Source organism: Neofelis nebulosa, chromosome 2 (genome assembly GCF_028018385.1).
Source record: "Neofelis nebulosa isolate mNeoNeb1 chromosome 2, mNeoNeb1.pri, whole genome shotgun sequence".
NCBI lineage: Eukaryota > Metazoa > Chordata > Mammalia > Carnivora > Felidae > Neofelis > Neofelis nebulosa.
Genome location: NC_080783.1, coordinates 28639263 through 28657695, shown reverse-complemented (window position 1 = coordinate 28657695; position 18433 = coordinate 28639263). Strand labels below are relative to the sequence as shown.

Sequence of the window (18433 nt, the reverse complement as noted above, 5' to 3'; positions counted from 1 at the left end):
CTCACCCCAGGCGGCTGTGTTCACACTCTGTTCTGACAGGGGCTGGTGACACATCTTGGGGTTGCATTCCCAACATGAGACATGCTGTTGGAGTCCAGTGCTCTATCAGAGGTCCTATCGTAAAGTGAGCTGTCTAGCCATGACATCTCTTTGATCGTTCTGCCTGTCAGAGTTTAAAAAGTACATCCTGTCCTGTCATAGTGACAATCTCTTGCCCTAGTAAGACTAAGGTGAACAGAAACTTACGTTTATGAATGCCCTTTGACATAGTCCCATGCACTGGGGGAGGGGATTCCCTTTTCCATCGAATGTAGCTTATTTATTTATTTATTTATTTATTTGAGATGAATCCTTGTTGCTTCAAGAGTTTTTCCCCCTCAGAGATAATAGCAGTGGCTCTCGATGGATCCATTTGTTGCCGTGGTGATGTGCCCACTCCTTTTGTTGGCGCGTCTCTACTTCAATAAGCCCCTTCCTGTTATCGGCCCGGTGAAAATGTCTGCAAGTTCTTCAGAGCTAATAAACAGCACACATCACTCCTTTCATCTGATCACTATAGTGGGGCCTTGTGAGTGAGCGTGGAGCATGAATCGTACAGCTGCACTAATGGAACTCTGAAGAATGAGCCCCTGAGTCAGCAGCAGGAGTGCATAAGAGGGCCATAACCTCTTCCCCCTTGTCCCAAACTCAAAGTGCTGGGATGCAGAAAGGACCACAAATAGCTGTACCTTGTTGGAGCATTAGTGTATTAATCCAGCCAGGGAGCCTTTATTTGTTTCAAAACAGAATTTATAGCTCTCCTAGTAGCTCAGAATGATACTTTTGAAGATAGCCCAGTTGACTAAAATTGTCCTGTGTTGGTTTTGTCTCTTCCCCCAGGAATGAGATGGAAAGGCATTTTTTGGAGCTACTTCAGTTTAATATTAATGTTCCCGCCAGTGTTTATGCCAAATACTACTTTGACCTTCGCTCCTTAGCAGATGACAACAACTTGAATTTTCTGTTTGCTCCTCTTAGCAAAGAAAGAGCACAGAACCTAGAGGTAAGGCTGTGAAGTCATCAGTCAGGCTTTTCTGTCAGCCACCAAAAAACCCACGTCTGTGGCTAAATCTCATTCGGCAGTGATTCGCAAAACGGAAAGCTTTTCAATGAACACATCGAAGAGCTTATTAACCCTTTGGCAGCATTTTTCCAGTGTCTTTTATGATTTATATAAAGACCTCACATCATTTTAAAGAAGTATATAGGTGTCTCTTCTGTGACCATAATTCAGAATATCTTGAATCGGATTTAACCTGTTCTTAATGGTTTTCCATTTGATCCATTTGAACCTCTACCCTTCCATATAACCATTCGTGAATAATGTATGGTTGTATCCCTAATCATGTCTACATACATAATCGACTCACTGCTCTTAACTGTCTTTTACTCGGTTTGCAAATTCATGCTGGTGTTTTCTATAGATAGCACAGTTCAATCCCATGAGTTTCTTAAACATAGCATTAGTGGCTCACCTGAGAGACCTGTACTTAGACTGTATATCGCGTGTTTCCAGTACTGGTGTAGGGCTTTTAATGGAAACGGCAACATACCGGAGACAAAGTAGCACGTATGCCTTATGACTGTGGGTGAGCGTACAGCAGAAGTAGTCACAACTGAAATTTCAAACACATTTACAATGGACACTTTTGGGGGTACCTTGGGTGGCACTTTGCAATCAGGGATTTTCTGCCCTGGTTGATATGCAAGTGAAACAGCCCTCTTTGGCACTTCGGGCGTTAGACCTCCCTTCCAATCAAGTCCAGCATGTGTCTGCCCTGGGAAAATTTGCTGAGAGTATGTGATAATCACTGCAGACTGGAAAGACGTTGACTAGCTGAGAAAATGCTGATTTTTGCCCAGGTCCATGTTCATTATGTTGAAGGAGCAAGTGTGGTGCTGTTAGGAGCCTGTCACAATACGTTTCACATCTTTGGAACCCAGTTTTTAAATTCTTCTTTGCCCCAAGGATCAATCATAGCCTTTTAAGGATTTTACCTTAGTGAATTGGCAGGAAGGAGCATCCCCAGAATCTGGGAGCATAGACCCCAGCTCTCCAAGGTAGCAGTAACTGTGAAGTATCTGAAGGAGTGTGGCTGTGTGGCTTACCAATGATGCTTTTTTTTTTTTTTAAGGTTTTTTTTGTTTTTAAATTGTTCTTGTGTTCTGTTTGACTTTCCAGGCCATTTCCAGGTTGTGTGAAGACAAATACAAAGACTTGTGCAGAGCTGCTATGAGAAGGTCTTTCAGCGCTGATAATTTCATTGGTATCCAGCGCTCTAATGCCATCCTCTCTTAAGGGAGGAAGGAGGGGTTGTAACATCACGAACCCCTCACCTACAAGGACTGGAGAAATACCACCTCTTCTGCTCAAAAACCAGCAAAGTTAGTATTTTCACCTAAAAGAAAGTCAAGAGACTCGTGGACCGCAAGGATTATGCTCATAGGAAAGAATGGAACTTGTCAATGCAACACACTCCTTTGTCCTTTTTAATGTAAACAGAGTTACAAAAACCACTCCAAAGCAAAAGCTCCAACCCACACACAGATATTTGCTTACTATGTAGGCTTATAGCTGTGAGCTAAGTGAGGTTTTAAAATTTTTAGACAAGACACTAACTATATATAACTTTTATGTTTTTCTATTTTTCTTGCCCCTCCCTCATTTTGCTGCATATTTCTTTAGAATCAATGCAGTATTACCATTAAAACATGGGACTCCTAACAACTCATAAAGCCACTTAGGAACAGACTGTAGCGTTGTGAGGTATCGAAGGGTTCTTCCTCCCTACTTTACCATTGAAGCTGCTGGTCGTTATTGGCAATCAGTTTAAACCAAAAAGCTGCCGAATAACGCTTGTTGTTCAAATTCTTTGCAAGCACTACTTATTAGCGTTATTAGTATGTTTGGGATCATAAACAAGAGAAAGTACATTATCGATTATCTACTTCTATTGGGTCCATGCTGCATTTCTTGTGAACTATAATGGTGCTTCTCATTTTCTGACGATTTTCCTCTTTGTTAAATGCGTGTATTAAAATATATTTTCATAATTCCAACCAACATGGTGGTCCAGTGGTAACAAGCAGGTAGTGAAATAGAAGGTGTCCTGAAAATCTTATTGCAACTTTCAGCTTAAATATGGTGTGCTTGGGCCCTCCAGGGCCCTGCTGAAGTATAAATGCCACAGACTTACAAAATATCACTTGAAAGTTTAATTACATTTCTAGTAAACTTCTCTAGTTTTGTAAATTTTAAATATTAAGCTTTTAATTTTAATTTTTTGTTTCAGCCCCTCTTGAAGATGGCAAACATTGGCTGAAGCAAAAAATTAAAATTAGAAGTTTAATATTTAGAATTTACAAAACTAGTTAAGTTTACAAGAAATACCTAAACTTTTAAATGGTGTTTTGTAAGTTTGTAGCATTTATACTTCCACAGGTATCAAAGCTTAAAGTTGCACTAAGACTTTAAAGATACCTTGTACCTTCATAGACATGCCCTCCCCTTTGAAAGTAGTCCTTTGCAGGGCTGTGCCGTTTACCTGCTTTGATCACCTGAGTTTCTTTTTTCTAGATTTGGTAAGGATTATGAAGAGCAATGGTAATTCACATGTAATAAACTGAAATGAATTGGACTCTAATAGTAGTGATATGAAAGTAGGGGATAGGAAACCGCTTTTCTATCCTACGTGTTAACCTGGCTGGAGATGTCTCGTTTCAAGTCCTGCTATTTAAGAGGAACCCTCACCTCAGGCTTTAAAGGGCAGGGAGTTAAGAAATCAATCTTCTAGGACATTGGTAATGATGTCACCTAAACTTGAAATGTTAAAAAAAAAAAAAAAAAGAAAAAAAAGATTCGTGTTCTTAACCACGTGAGATCTTTCTCCTACCTTCTCAAATGTAATCCTAGGAATTTTGCCTGTAAACACAGCATTTCTGGGCCAGGAATACTTTCTCTCAGTATAGCAAGGCTTCATATTCTATTGAGGTTCCATCATTTTTAAAGGACAGAGACATAAATGATAAATAACAGTATATAAAATATTACAATCTACCACCTCAAAAAAATGTTTTGTGGAGTTCGGAGCTTGGAGATTCAAGTATTGATTACAGTCTTATTTTGAAAAGAATGCTACAATGTATGTGGTTTTTCTTCCTCATGTTTATATTAAAAGAAAAGCTAATAAACTCTATTTTAATTAAAATATGGCTAGTGTGTAACATTCAGTTCACCTAGTATTCTAACTGAAATGCTTTCAGTCAGCTCTAAGAGTAGGGTCTTAAAGCATTTTCAGACTGACCATTCGTGATGGGTTTGATCCTTGCCTCTGGTTCCAATGTAGTCACGTATTTCTTTGGCTTCTGCTCTTTTGGACCTGCAGGTAGTTTGGTACATTTAAAACCGCTGGCCATTGTGCTCGGAGGCACAGCGCAGTAGATGGCATCTTTCAACGGTTCATCATTGTGCCAAGAGGGAAGAAAGCACACTGAGAGATTCGGTAGAATATACCAGAGAGAAAGGAATTACAGGAATACTGTAGAATCAGAATGTGAGCTATATGAGGATCTCCAGCAGTTTTGAAAACCTGGAGGCTGGTTGGAAAGGGGAGCCTGGGTGCCTCAGTTGGTCAAGTGTCCTACTCGTGGTTTCAGCTCAGGTCACGATCTCACAGTTCATGAGATTGAGCCCCCTGTCAGGCTCTGTATTATCAGCAGAATCTTGGGATTCTCTCTCTCCCTTTCTCTCTGTCCCTCCCCCACTCACGTGTTTCTCTCAAATAAAAACTTAAAAAAACAAAACAGAAAGGAAAATGGAAGCACAGGAACATTGCTATAAAAAGAAAAACCACCCACATATTTTGACTTTAATATGCTATCTTCAAACTTAACATTTCAGTGAGAAATATGCCAAATCTCCATAAGGTGTCTTTAAAAGTAAGACCCGGCACCTGGGTGGCTCAGTCGGTTAAGCCTCCAAATTCGTCTTAGGTCATGATCTCACGGTTTGAGTTCGAGCCCCGCGTGGGGCTCTGTGCTGACAGCTCAGAGCCTGGAGCCTGCTTCGGATTCTGTGTCTCCCCCTCTCTCTGCCCCATGCTCATGCTCTGTCTCTCAATTAAAAAAAAAAAAAAAAAAAAAAGTTAAAAACTAAGACCCTGTCCACTCGAGCAATGCTCAGTAAACTGAGAGTCTGGCCATATTCTCTTCCACCTTCATTCACTACCGAAGGTCACATCATCAGCTAATCACTTTGTTCTTGAGAAACTGCCGGTGAGGATAAATGATCTGATTTCATTGAAAAGGGAATTCTGTCTCAAAACACTGTTAAGACTGTCTTCCCTTTACTATGCCAGCCACTAAGCAGAAATGCTGACACGAGGGGTCAGATGTTGAAGTCTGGCGGGGGGAGGAACACTGTGTAAGACTAGCTTCAAGAACAAGCAGGTAGCAGGAGAATCACAAATTACTCTTTCCCCTTTGGTTTTAATTCTAGGTGGCAATATAGCCATTGTGATAAAGGAGAAGTCAAGTCAACTTAGGGTAAAAATAATAAACATCACTGAAAGCTGGTAGGTTCTCTGACAAATGTTGCAGGGTCTGGAAACTAGTTGCTAATGGGGTAGTACCCATGGCAGTTTTCTCAGGGTTTTATACCTGGGAAGGGTTATATCGAACCATCTCATCTCATTTACCTTCAATTTTAGTTTTTCTCAGTGAAATTTTAATTCTGATATATTGTGAACTGAGCCTCTAAGTATTCTTTCCTTTACAAGGCAAAGACAAAGGTCTGAAATCTATGTTTGAACCAAATGAAATTGCCATCTCTGGAGGTAAAAAAAAAAAAAAAAAATGCTCGCCTATCAGCAGTTTCATATGGTTCATTCTAAGATTCTTCGGGCCCAGTGCTTCTGGTTAAAGAGAAACTCTCCCTGCTGTATCAGATTCCATCACGACCTTTTCTTTGACATTTACACTGAATGTGCCCCATATGCTCATACATTACTGAAATCCAACACCACTTAATCTTGGTTTTGTAACAGTGTGAGGTTCATCTCTTGGTTTAGTTTTCCTGTATGTATAAATACTACTTGATTTAAAGGAAAAGCATGCTGAAGCCAGTATTCACAGGAAAATAATTCCCTCTGTATTCAGGTTATACAATGTTTTTTGGAAAAGTTTAGCTACAGCATAGAAGTTAGCTAAATTGGTCTTTCATCACCGAAACTTCTCTCTAGTCACACGTTATATGACTACAGCTGTTCCCTCAACCAGAGGCTGCATCCTGGAGTGTGGAGCTGCTTGGAAAAGCGCCCGGCAGCCGGCAGCCACTCCCAGGTAAGCGCTCGTTTCTATGCAGAATCTAGATTACACGCAGCATCTAGCAAGTTAAGGACCTGATTGCCTGAAGTCTTAGCCACGCACTGACCTGGCTGGCCAGACACTGTGCCGGCAAGAAAGCAGATCTGGGAACCCTTCGGCAAGGCCTGTTCCTGAGGTACACGGGTGCTGTCGGTTTGGTTTCTGAGGCAGTTTCCACTACCCTGTCTTTAATGGGTTTGGCCCATGAGCCAACACGTACTTAATAGGATACAAATTTTAAGAATATCTGTGGTTTAGCATTTATAGGGTGCAGAAAGAACTAAGTGAAATAGTACAGAAATGAGGAATCTCAAATCAAATGAAAGAAGGTTAACGTTCTTTTAAGAGGCAACAGGTTAGGTGGTAATGATGGGAACTGCTGCGGAGGGAACTACGTCCTCTGAGGGGGGGTAGAGAAATTCAGTGATTGCCTCCGGACCTAAAGTCCTCAGGAAGGTTTCCATAGCATCTACTTCAAGACCGAAAGTCATTCTGCTAGCTTTTTCTTAAAACATCGATTCCTTCCTCCTCTTACCCTTCTCAGTTCTACTAACCTTGTCTTCTGGCACCCAGACGGGGCCCCCGTGATCTCACTGTGGGGGGAGAGTCTTCCAAGGGAGAGCTTCAGCGTGTGCACCTCCCGCCGCTGGTGAGGGTCCTCCCTCAACAAGACCATCTCCCCGTTCCACCTCTGCTAGTGCCCAGTGTGGTAGTGCGTGATGTCAGTTACTACTGTGACCTATTTCTAAAGCATTTTCATCAGGTTCCAGAAAATACAGGACTGTGGGGCTCCCAGGCTGAACCGGCCCCTTGTAAGCTCCTACAGTCACCTACCGGAGCCCTCCCCGGGTTCCCCAAAGCAGCTCCCCACACACTGCCTTTGTTGACTCCCCTGACCTGCCCCCAACCCAAGATGGATCTCCTCACTCCAGGTAGCATCCCCACCTTCCAGCTCCAAGACTCATTTCAGCTGGCATTAGGAACGGGCCCCTCACTTCCTGACATAACCCCTCTGGTCTCATGGAGGGGATTCCGTTCCACCTTTTTAACACCAGCCGTCTACATCCCCCACTTGTTCTTCAAAACTGCTTCGTCTTCCCAGTGTGAGGATGGGGCGATTGCTCGGTCCTTTACTTGCCCTATTATTTCTCAGGATATGGTCCCCAGACCACCTACCTCTCATCAGCTGAAAGTGCCTATGAAAAACGAAGCTTCTCTAAATGCAATGTGGAATCCTGTATTGGATCCTGGAATAGATAAAGAACATTAGTGGAAAATCTGGTGAGATCCAAATGAAGTCTGGAGTTAATGGTAACGTGCCAGTGTTGACTTCTTCGTTTTGACAGTGACCTTTGATGACATGTTAGCATTAGGGCAAAATGATTAAAGGGTATACAGGAACTGGATTATCTTTGCAAATTTTCTATAAACATAAAGTAAGTCCAAAATAAACTTTTCTTTAAAAAAAAAAAAAAAAAAAAACAGCTTTATGGGCCCCAGACCTACTGAATCTCAATTCCTGGAGCTTAAGCCTGGGAATCTACATTTTAATTTTTTTTTTTAACGTTTATTTATTTTTGAGACAGAGAGAGACAGAGCATGAACAGGGGAGGGTCAGAGAGAGGGAGACACAATCTGAAACAGGCTCCAGACTCTGAGCTGTCAGCACAGAGTGTGACGCGGGGCTCGAACTCACAGACCGTGAGATCATGACCTGAGCCAAAGTCGGCCGCTTAACCGACTGAACCACCCAGGCGCCCCGAATCTACATTTTTAGTAGGAACTCCAGAAGATTATATCCATTCGCTTTCCGTTCCATGCCTAAACCGTTGCTGCTTCCTTGCTTTACCTTAACCTGATCTCATCCTTTAGCTCCCCTCAGCCCTAAGATCAGTGCTATTCTGCCTCTTTCACAGATGAGAAAGCTGAAAAACTCAGAGATTAATATGTCCAGGGTCACACAACCCATAAATGGAGGAGCGGGAACTTGAATCCCTTGCTGTCTAGCTGCCAAGTCTTTAAAGACTTGGCATCCATTCTACTGCCTCTCAATCCCATTTCCATTGGTGACAAACTAAAAAGCTCTAAATCACTAAAAGAATTATTACCGGGGCGCCTGGGTGGCTCAGTCAGTTAGGTGCCGGACTTCAGCTCAGGTCATGATCTCAAGTTTGTGGGTTCGAGCCCCGTGTAGGGCTCTGTGCTGACGGATCAGAGCCTGGAGCCTGCTTCAGATTCTGTGTGTGTGTGTGTGTGTGTGTGTGTGTGTGTGTGTGTGTGTGTCTGCCCTTCCCCCCTCTCACTTGCTCAAAAATAAACATTTAAAAAGAATTATTACCAATAATACTCTGGACCCCACCTTTTTCTCCAACCTGCTAAGTCCCTACAGTCCCTTTGCCCTGGCCTGTAGCTTTACTCCTACCCCCTTTTCCACTGGGGAGAAATGAGCAATGAGGAAGCCCTGGGAGGGTGTGCCACCGCCAGAGTCCTGCACATGGAAGGTGCAGCTCTGTTCTTCCGTCAGGATTCAGCTCAACAACGGGGTCTTCCATTCTGCTTCTCCCAACCGTCCTCACTTCTATATGAATCTGACAATGTTCACAGCACTCACTCTGACATTAAATTACATACGCTCGTATTGTTGTCCACCTCTTAGATTTGTCTTATCTCCCTCCAACAAAACGTGAAGACCCTAATTACCCGTCTTCGACATACTTACACCTCAGAGCGATGCTGGAGAACACAGACATCCCAGGCATTAACAGGCGATGGTCCGTGGACTGGGGACTACTCTGCGTTTGGCCAACAGGCAGCCAGGAGAAAGGACTCTGACAATAGTATCTCAGGTTTATCAGGCAGCAGATTATCAGGGAGGTGCCAACTCTAAATCAATTTCTAGCCTCCTCTCTGGGCTCCCTGACTTGTATTCAGGGCTTAATACCAAGTTGTGGATCTAACTGCTGAATGACAAACGGTTTTGAGAGTCCCTGCCCGCCCCCCCCCCCAACCAGACACACAACAGCATCACCTCTATTCAAAGAGGTTCAGTATCAAGTACAGATGGAGGGCTGATAAAATAGAAAACGATCTCAGGCAAGGTCGCTGGTCTTATGTGTATTTCCCTTCATTTCTTCAAGGGATTCATGAAACAATCACAGGATCTGCAGGAGAAACCTAAGTACATTCAAGTAAAACATGTTTTCATTAGTTTTGCTGCTGGTGACTGGAATTGGCTTGATTTTCATACTAATAAAAGCATTGCCTCTTTAAGTACATCTGAGAAATCTGATTATGAAGTTAGAATCCACGTATCTCCTCAAGCACTCTTAGAAAGCAGTGTGTGTCTTCATAAAAGCATGAGGAGAAAAAGACTTGTACAGCATCTTTTTTATTTTCTTTACCATTGTTTTAATGCACTTTAAAATTTATCTACATTAATTGGGAACAAAGAAACAAAAATAGACATTTCTTTGTTTTTCATAAATAACTACTCTCCATATTTGATAAAAATCTCAAACCATTATTTTACCTCCCCACAAATATAATACATACAAAATCTTTTCTGAAATAATAAGGTCAGCAAATTAAGCATCTTGAGACTAACATAACCACATACAACTGCTGCTCTACGGACTTCCAGGAACAAAACCAAACCAAAAACTACCTATTGAGAATGTCTGGGTTTCCTTTTGTTAATGTTACGGAGTCAAAATTATAATCCTCTGCCAATAATAATTTATAGATTCAAGTTGATTGTCTACAAATAAAATATCGCTGGCTCTGATTGGGGAATTCTGGGTCGGACGCGACGGCGAGGATGCTGCAGTGATAGGCACTATACACGGGTGAAAAATTAAAAAAAAACGTACTGAATGCCCTGGACGCCACCTACTGACTCGGTATGTGCCTCATGTGGCTCAGTAATAAGTTCACCTGCACCAAACCCGTATCAAAGTCACTAAATCTCTCATATATATAATATATATTATATGTATATACACACCCACAACACATACATACTATACATACAGTTTGTAACAACACGAAGTCATATTGTCTCACAATGGTGTCCCAGACAGTGTCCTGGCTGAAATGAATCCTGCAATTGTCAGTGAGCTGCTAGAAGCTTTTGAGAGTTGAGTCAGGTTACTTAGTTCCTCACATCCTGCCCACCCTTTGCCCTGCTTTAATGTCTTGGTAGCTTTTTTTTTTTTCTTCCCCTCAGAACCACCCTCCCCCCTCCAGGCATATTTCCCCCCCTGGGATCACTTGCTTGGACTTTGGAGGGAAGAAAGGGCACGCAGAGGGAGCAGGCAATTCTCAGCCACTGGACCTCACACCTGCCTAGATGTGTGACGTTCTCTGTCCTGTTTGCCACATTTGGTGTTAGAAAGCAGTTATTCAAAGCTTTGTCTCTCCTACCCCCCTTGGTCTTTCTGTAGAGCACAAAAGTGAAAGAAGCCCCTTTAGCAGGGGTAGCAGTTCATTAAAATATACGACTACGTTTCCTAGCTCTGGGGTTTCCATTCTGTACTTGAGAGTGCAGGTCACGGATGCTGTTATTAAGGTTCGGTGTGGGATCCATGAGGTTTTCTCCTGGCAGCCAGTGTCAGGATTAGTGCAGCCCTGGCCCAGGAGGAAACAGCCTAATGAATACCAACTTGGAAACAGTGCTGTCGGCACATTATTTAAGCCTGTCCATGCACACAATTACACACACACACACACACACACACACACACACACACAGGCCCGTCATTGGAAACGGTCATGTGAAAAGATGACAAAGGTTTGCAAAGATAAACCAATAAGGCACCAAGAAAAATTATTCTCAGCCAATTTAGACAACATCAAAATGTAAGGAGGGAAATCATATAAATTAAAGAGACTTCCTAAAAGTCTGGCCAACGGATCCGCGGACGGGTCACATTAGTTCCTTTAGACAACTTTCTAAATCTTCACCCCCAACTCATGGAGCAAGACAATGCTTAAAACTGACCTGTGAAAGGGACAACCTGGAAGCTGTACACGTGCCATTAAACTGAGCCATAAATCCTTTCCAACTCCACAAAGCTATCTGTGAAGAAGTTGCTAGACCCCACCGCCCACAACCTTTTATTTTATAATTGTTTTCATGAGTATGAACTGTCTGCATAATAAAAATGCAAATCAGGGGGAAATAGCATGTGGGATGGAAAGAGAGGGTGGCCATAAATAGATCTGGCTTCTCTCCCCTGGGTGGGGGATGGGGTAGTTGACATTAGGAAGACTCTAGGGAAGCAGGTAGGCTTTATCGTTGAGGGATGGGAGAGGAAGAGCGGGGGCAAGAACACAGACTGAAAACAAAGGGGCATCTCTGAAAAGTGGTGTGCAACTAGACCCCAAAAGGCATTGCTTATATTGCCCCTCCTTGGCTCACTGTCCTTTTTCAACTGCTTTTCTTTTTTTTCCTTCACAGTAAATTGGTTGTTTTTGTGAGGCTTGGCATGTTGCCCAAATGAAACACTATTTTTTTTTTTTTAAAATGAAGAATTAACCCACTTTCATCCATTTCATCCCACACCTTTTAGATGCACTGTGCATCATTTTCTAGATTCCTCCACAAAGAAAAAAAGTCAAGGGGTCAACCCAAATTAAGCACAATGACCGGAGGCGGCATGACCATCTGTGTACTTTCTGGGAAGACATACTAAAAGAGGGAAGAGGTCAAGGTGATCGGGAAAGGTCCTCATTTGAAAAACACAAGAATTGGCCCTCAGACAGGGGATCTGTTCGAAGGTCCTAAGAAGCAGCTTCTGAGTAAGGACTAGAAGATGTGCAAAAAGTTCTGTAGCTCTATGTACTAGGTTTTGTCGAATCCGCTGAAATTTTGACTTCGATTCAGAGTATGAGTGTGTAAGAGCAGTGAGTTTTTATAAAAGCGAGCAGCTTTTGAGAGTCCCCAAAACTACAATACCAGGCTTCTCCCTGAAGCAAAGTGTTTAAGTTCGCTATGGGAACGGTGCATTTGTTTCCTTAATATCCATGAAGTGAAAACTGGCCTGGGTTTAAATCTTCCATTCCCAACTTTGGTATAAATAAAGCACAAATGCCTAGACTCGTCATTTTCCTAGGGAGTCATTCTAAAATTTTCATTGTTTTTGTCACTTGAGCTTCCTAAATTCGGTCCCCACTCAACCCTGGTCATTGGTATTTTGCTGGTCATTGCACTGTCACCTCCTTCTCCAACTCATGGCCTCACACTCTTCATGAAGGAACAGTTAAACAGATTAGAAAAGCAAACAGAATTCTTAAATAGTAAAGAAACCTGTGTGTGTGTGTGTGTGTGTGTGTGTGTGTGTGTTCATATATAGGCTTTCATATATTAATGAATGGTTAAGCATGTCGGAAAGCAAACAGAATTCTCTAATAGCAAAGTGCATGTGTACGTGCATGTGGGTGCATGCAAGTGTGTGCTCGGCAAAAAGAAAAACATATTGAGGTGGGGGAGAGAGGACAGCTTTCCTCCTGCAGCAGTCCCCTGAGCCATATTTTAAAAGCTTCTGCACGTGCATTATGGGTGTCATTTGTATGGGGAGACTGCAGAGAGCAATGTTTGGCTGCTTTTGGAATATCTGCCTAATAAACGAGTCCAAAGTCCAGGGACACTTATTTTCCCTCATTGCTGCCAATGTTTGTTCACAGGTAGCCAGCCTCCCTGCCCCCAGCTCAAGCACCCCATTCAAGGGTGGGTGGGGTTTCTTAATCACAGCTCTCCAGGAGAGGAGGACTAAGAAAAGCAAAAAGACTGTTTAACATGATAAAGGTGGGATGGGGTGGAGCAGATAAGTGTTAGAAATTTACTTAATTACTGGAGGTATATCCATTTTAGTCCTTAAATCTAAAAAGCAGCTCCTTTAACAACCATCTCTAAGTACTTCCAGAAGAAGGGAGTGGGTTTACCTTTACCAAAATCAGAACACGAGTTCTTAAAAAAAAAAAAAAAATGGAATCACTGAAGCCTGTTAACCACCCACTCCTTCTCTGGCACAAAGCTGCCATTTTACCAGTCTAGAATTCAAGCTCAACCAATCCCCATCCTCGAGATTTTCACTTTTCCAAATATTTATACCGGCACTCTATAATGCTACCTCTAACTTATTCAAGACCATGCTGGGTGCTGTTAGGAATAAGAACGATTACCAGAACTCCAGAAAAGAAACCGAAGGTCGATAAATAAACAAAACTAGTATGGCACACAAAATCGTTAAACGCTCTCCTCTCTAACCTTGTCACTTTGGGGAGGCCCTAGCCCCATTATGCTCCCGCTCCTCGACATGAATTGGGGTTTCCTCTAACTTAGGGACTATAAACAGAGACCAGCAGCTCAGCCTTAAAGCGTCTGGGACACTTTAAGCAGTGAAAGAAAACAAGCTGAAAAATCACACCTGACAACCTCCCAGTCATTCATAGCAACCTAAACTTTCACTGTTCACATTTGTTTTAAAGACACAAGTATAGGAAATATATTTTCCCAATTTAGACCACACAGTTCAAAGAAACCTGAACCAAGCGGAACTTCATTATAATGCCAACCTTAGGATTGTAAAGCCCCCAAAGCAAAGGTAATTTTGTTGCCAAAATGCAACAAAGTTAAAAATTAAGAAAACTACATATAAATTAACAACAGGGTTCCCCTAAAACAAAAACAAAAACAAAAGGTAGTAAGAAACACAAAATAGAATACACGTGGGCTGAGCCCCTTCGAGAAGTCCTGGGACCTGTACGGCCTTTGAAAGGGCCCCTTTCCCCTCTCTCCAAGTTGCCCCAGGAGGGGGCATCAGCACCATGAAGGTAAACGGAAGTGAACTTGGCAAAACTACCAAACAAAACAACCCCCCTCCCTCCACTCCCGGCCCCTCTGGGCCTCGGCGTCCTACACGTGCGACAGGGACACCTGCTTGTGGTAGGCGGCGGCGGCGGCGGCGGCGGCGGCGGCGGCGGCGGGGGGGCCCGGCGGCCCGGTCCTGCCCGTGAGCGAGGCGCTCGCCTCATAGTCCCCCGCGGCCGTGGCGCCGCCGCTCTTGTGGCCCCGCCGCGGGCGGCAGCAGCATCGGCTGGTGAAGCGCCGCCACGACTCCACAGTCTTGCCGGACCAAATCCAGACGCCCGACGTGATGCCCACCACGAGGCACATGAAGTACTTGAGCATGAGCACCCAGTACTCGGGCTTGGCGCGCGGCTGGCCGGCGTCGGGGCCCGGGCACGCGCAGGTGAGCGCGGCCTCCCAGCTCTCGCGATAGTGCTGCTCGTACAGGTAGCAGGCCACCACGATGCTGGCGGGCACGGTGTACAGGAGAGTGAAGATACCGATGCGGATCATGAGCTTCTCCAGCTTGTCCGTCTTGGTGCCGCCCTGCTTGATGACGCTTCGGATGCGGAAGAGCGACACGAACCCCGCCAGGAGGAAGAGGGTGCCCACCAGCAGGTAGAGAACCAGCGGGCCCAGCACGAAGCCGCGCAGCGAGTTCAGGTTCTGGTTGCCCACGTAGCAGATGCCGGCCACCGGGTCCCCATCCACGGAGCTCAGTGCCAGCGCCGTGATGGACTTGACGCTGGGGATGAGCCACGCGGCCAGGTGGAAGTACTGTGCATAGCCCGCGATGGCCTCGTTGCCCCACTTCATGCCAGCTGCCAAGAACCAGGTGAGCGACAGGATGACCCACCAGATGGAGCTGGCCATCCCAAAGAAGTAGACCAGCAGGAAGACGACAGTGCACAGCGCAGGGCCCGTCGTCTCGTAGTGAATGTGGCTGTGCTCGCGGCTGCAGGCGACGCTGGCGTGGCCCACCACCAGGCGCACCAGGAAGCCCAGCGACACGCACAAGTAGCAGGCAGACAGGAAGATGATGGGACGCTCAGGGTAGCGGAAGCGTTCCATGTCTATTAGGAAGGTGGCTACCGTGGTGGAGGTGGAGATGAAGCACAGCACAGACCACAGCCCAATCCAGAAGGTGGCGAACGTGCGCTCGTCGGGGCTGAAGGAGGGCTGGTAGCAGGGCACGGCGCAGTTGGGCACCTGGCCCGTGCGCACCTTGTTGTAGAGCGGGTGAGACTCCTTCAAGATGGGGACGAAGGGCTCGCGGCACTTGCACACCGACGGGCCCCCGGCGGCGCACTCGCCCCCTGAGGCCGGTGCGCCCGCTGGGCCCGGGAGGGTGGGTTTGGCCGGGAAGGGCCTGGGGGGCGCCGTGGTGGCCTCGCTGCGGTTGTAATCCATGCACAGGACCTCGGCGTCTCGGCCCAGCACCGGGAGGCGGTCGCAGCTCATGCGCTCCGGCCAGGCGAAGCCGTACTGGCGCATGAGCGGCGAGCAGCCGGCCTTGGCGCGCTCGCACACGGAGCGGCAGGGCGGCAGCGGCTTGTGGTAGTCGGGCAGGCAGATGGGCGTGTACATGGAGCACAGGAAGAAGCGCAGGTCCGGCGAGCAGTGGATCTCCACCAGCGGCCAGAACTGATGCACCTCCAGGCCCGCCTCGTCCTGCGTGTCGTGGTTGAACTGGTTGGGCATGTGCGTCAGGTTGTAGCCGATGCCGCGGCACATGGGCACTGTGATTTCCTGGCACACTGGGGCCTTGGAGGCAGCCGCCGCCCGGCCCGCCAGCTGCGCCAGGAGCAGCAGCAGCAGGGAGGGCGGTGCGGACGGGTCAGGCCGAGCCATAGCCCCCTCCCTCCCCTCGCCGCGCCCGCCGCAGCCCGCGCGGGGCCCACGCAGCCGGGGGAAACCGGGCTGGCCTTTCCGCCGACTCGTGTGTGGCGCCGGGGCTGGCAACCTGTTGGTTTCTTTTTCTCTTAAATCCGTCCAAAGATAAACTGTTTCGGGAAGGCGCTGCCTCCGCAGGCAGCGCTCTGCTCTTCGCCAGATAGGGCTGGGGAGGAACGGTTAGGGCTCCGATTCCAGGAGAAGTACTCTTTAAAAAAGAAGCTGAGGGAGAAGAAAAATTGCAACCACTCCCAGTTAGAAGGGAGTCAACCGCTCAGTCCCCGCAAGCGCTCTCCAAATCTCCAAGTTAATGTCTCTTCCTTCCCTCCCCTCCACCTCCGGGAACCAAACTACTGACTCCCGGCCCACCCCCACGCCCCTCCTCCCTTAACGCTGGGCCTTCTAGGCTGTACCCCGGGGTCAGAGAGCTCAGCCGCCGGGAAAAGCGCGGAGGAACCGGGAAACGAACGGAAAGAAAAGGGTTAGGCGCGGGCTCTCACCTTCGCGGATCCTGAAAAGCAGATAGTCGTCAGCCAGCCTGGGTCTCCTGTTCCTGGGGCAGTCTCTCAGAAATGCGACTCAGAGACGGGCTGGCACCCGGAAAGTTTGGCGATAGGCTGGGTACCCGAGGCGAGGCACATGGCAGCAGGTGGGGGCTTCTCAGAGAGGGGGTCGCACCCTGAACGCGGTCGCCGCAGGCCGGTCACTCGCCCTCTCCTCCTCCGGGGCCCCCCGCATGATCCGAGCGGGGCAGAGCAGGAGCCGACCGTGCGTTCTACCGGGGTCCGGGAGCCGGACGAAGGGCGAGCGCGCCTGGCAGCACCTGGGCGAGAGGAAGGCGGTGTGCGGCAGCCTGGGGATCCCGCCGCCTCACTGCACCGCGAGCAGCTGGAGCTGGCCCCGCCGGGACTGCATGGTGCTCGCCCGCCGCCGCGTCCCGCCGGCCGCTCGCCTCCTCCCCTGCAGGGGGCTCCGCGCTCCAGCGGACTCCTGGGGGCGGTGGCGGCGCTCCCGGGACGCGCCCGGCTCGGCTCCTCCCCCGCACTCTCTCACTCTTTTGCCCACCTCCAGCGGGCACCGAACGGCGCGCGCGGCGGCGACGACGACGGTGGAGTCACGGCCGCGGGCTGACTGGCCTCTCCCGCCCCGCCCGGGTCACCTGCCTCTAATGCCCGCCGGGAGGCCCCGCCCCTTCCCCGCCCCCTCGCGCTGGGGCTCGGTTGGTGGGCCGCCCCGCCACGTTCTCCGCGCGTCCCCGCCCACTGCCCCGCGGGCTCGGCCTCTCCCCCTGCGCCCTCCGACCCCGCCCGGAGCCGGCCGCCGAAGAGCGCCGGCCAATAGCTGGCCGGAGAGCGATGGGGGCGGGGCGAATGCTAATCGCTCCTTCTAGAGACCCCCGGCGGGAAACCCTTGCCAGAAGTCCCTCCGGAGTTCGCTGCGGGCGCACAGCGGTCCCCGGCTCACTTTCCTGTAATAGGCTGGCTTATGAACCCTTGCTTCCAGGGCCCCTACCAGGTCTCTCTGCAGCTAAAAATCTTCACAGTCCAGCGCTTGTTTAAAAGAACCGCTCGAAGAATCATTCTTAACCGTGGCACCTGCCTCCGCTCTGCGCTGTCCTCCTACCAGGTGAGCTCACACTGAGAGAAGAGCGAAGGTGTATTGAGTCCCTACTGCGTGCCAGACAGCGCGTTAATCGTTTATACCTTAATACAAGATCTCAGATGTTTACAATCCTGTGAGACAGGTACTCCTTACAGGTGAAGGAACAAAGGTTGAGAAGCTTGACCAAGGCAACCGAGCTAATACTTCCCCAAGAAAGCCGCAACATAGGCAGTCTTCACCCCAGTATTCCGAGCGCCTGGCACATAGTAGGCGCTCAAATGCTAACTCAGGATTCGAACCCACGTATCTGCATCCCAGTTTTAACCACTGTCCCCACCCGTGTACTACCTGTATCTCCTAGTCTTCAACCTTTACTGTTGCACTTAACAAACTCTTATTGTCGCCATAAAGTGATTTTCTTCCTGTCTTTGGAAGACTCGAGAGATGTTAGTCCTCTATCTGTCGAAGTTTAAAAGCCCAAGCAGTTCCGAAATCGCCTGCGGAGAGAAGCCGCGCCAGCTCGCGGATCTGTTGCGGGTAGGGCGCCTGGCCCCCCGGGGCTGCGAGCTGTAAGAGCCGTGCGCTGGCTCGCCTCTGGGGAGCGGGGGCGCTGGGAGCAGGCCCGGCAGGAGGGAGGACCAGCTGGGTGCCCCGACTGCTGGGACACACAGTGGCGCTCTCCAGATA

At 47.7% G+C, this 18433-nt stretch overlaps 2 protein-coding genes and 1 long non-coding RNA gene across 5 annotated transcripts in view; 1 reads left to right on the top strand and 2 right to left on the bottom strand.

Annotated features, from left to right (window-relative positions):
• The window catches only part of CCNYL1 (cyclin Y like 1), a 36598-nt gene extending 32351 nt beyond the window's left edge, over positions 1 to 4247 (top strand). For all 3 annotated transcript variants that reach the window (XM_058707331.1, XM_058707316.1, XM_058707325.1), the window contains 2 exons: positions 880 to 1042; positions 2222 to 4247. In XM_058707331.1, the coding sequence (XP_058563314.1) occupies positions 880 to 1042; positions 2222 to 2338 (280 nt within the window). In that variant the 3' untranslated portion in view covers positions 2339 to 4247. The remainder of the gene's footprint in view (positions 1 to 879; positions 1043 to 2221) is intronic.
• On the bottom strand, positions 2516 to 7821 carry LOC131499383 (uncharacterized). The gene is made up of 2 exons (XR_009255845.1): positions 7579 to 7821; positions 2516 to 5147 (listed from the first exon to the last, which is right to left on the bottom strand). It is a non-coding gene; the product is annotated as an uncharacterized LOC131499383 (long non-coding RNA).
• Positions 7822 to 9501: 1680 nt separating this feature from the next.
• Positions 9502 to 17272, bottom strand: FZD5 (frizzled class receptor 5). Its single transcript, XM_058707303.1, has 2 exons — positions 16645 to 17272; positions 9502 to 16366 (listed from the first exon to the last, which is right to left on the bottom strand). Exon 2 carries the CDS (start codon positions 16100 to 16102, stop codon positions 14318 to 14320), a length of 1785 nt encoding a protein of 594 aa, XP_058563286.1. The 5' UTR covers positions 16103 to 16366; positions 16645 to 17272; the 3' UTR covers positions 9502 to 14317.
• Between the last annotated feature and the right edge of the window lie 1161 nt (positions 17273 to 18433).

What these genes read in the sequence shown, in the direction of transcription:
- FZD5 (XM_058707303.1), bottom strand. Translation starts at nt 16,102, where the DNA reads ATGGCTCGGCCTGACCCGTCCGCACCGCCCTCCCTGCTGCTGCTGCTC.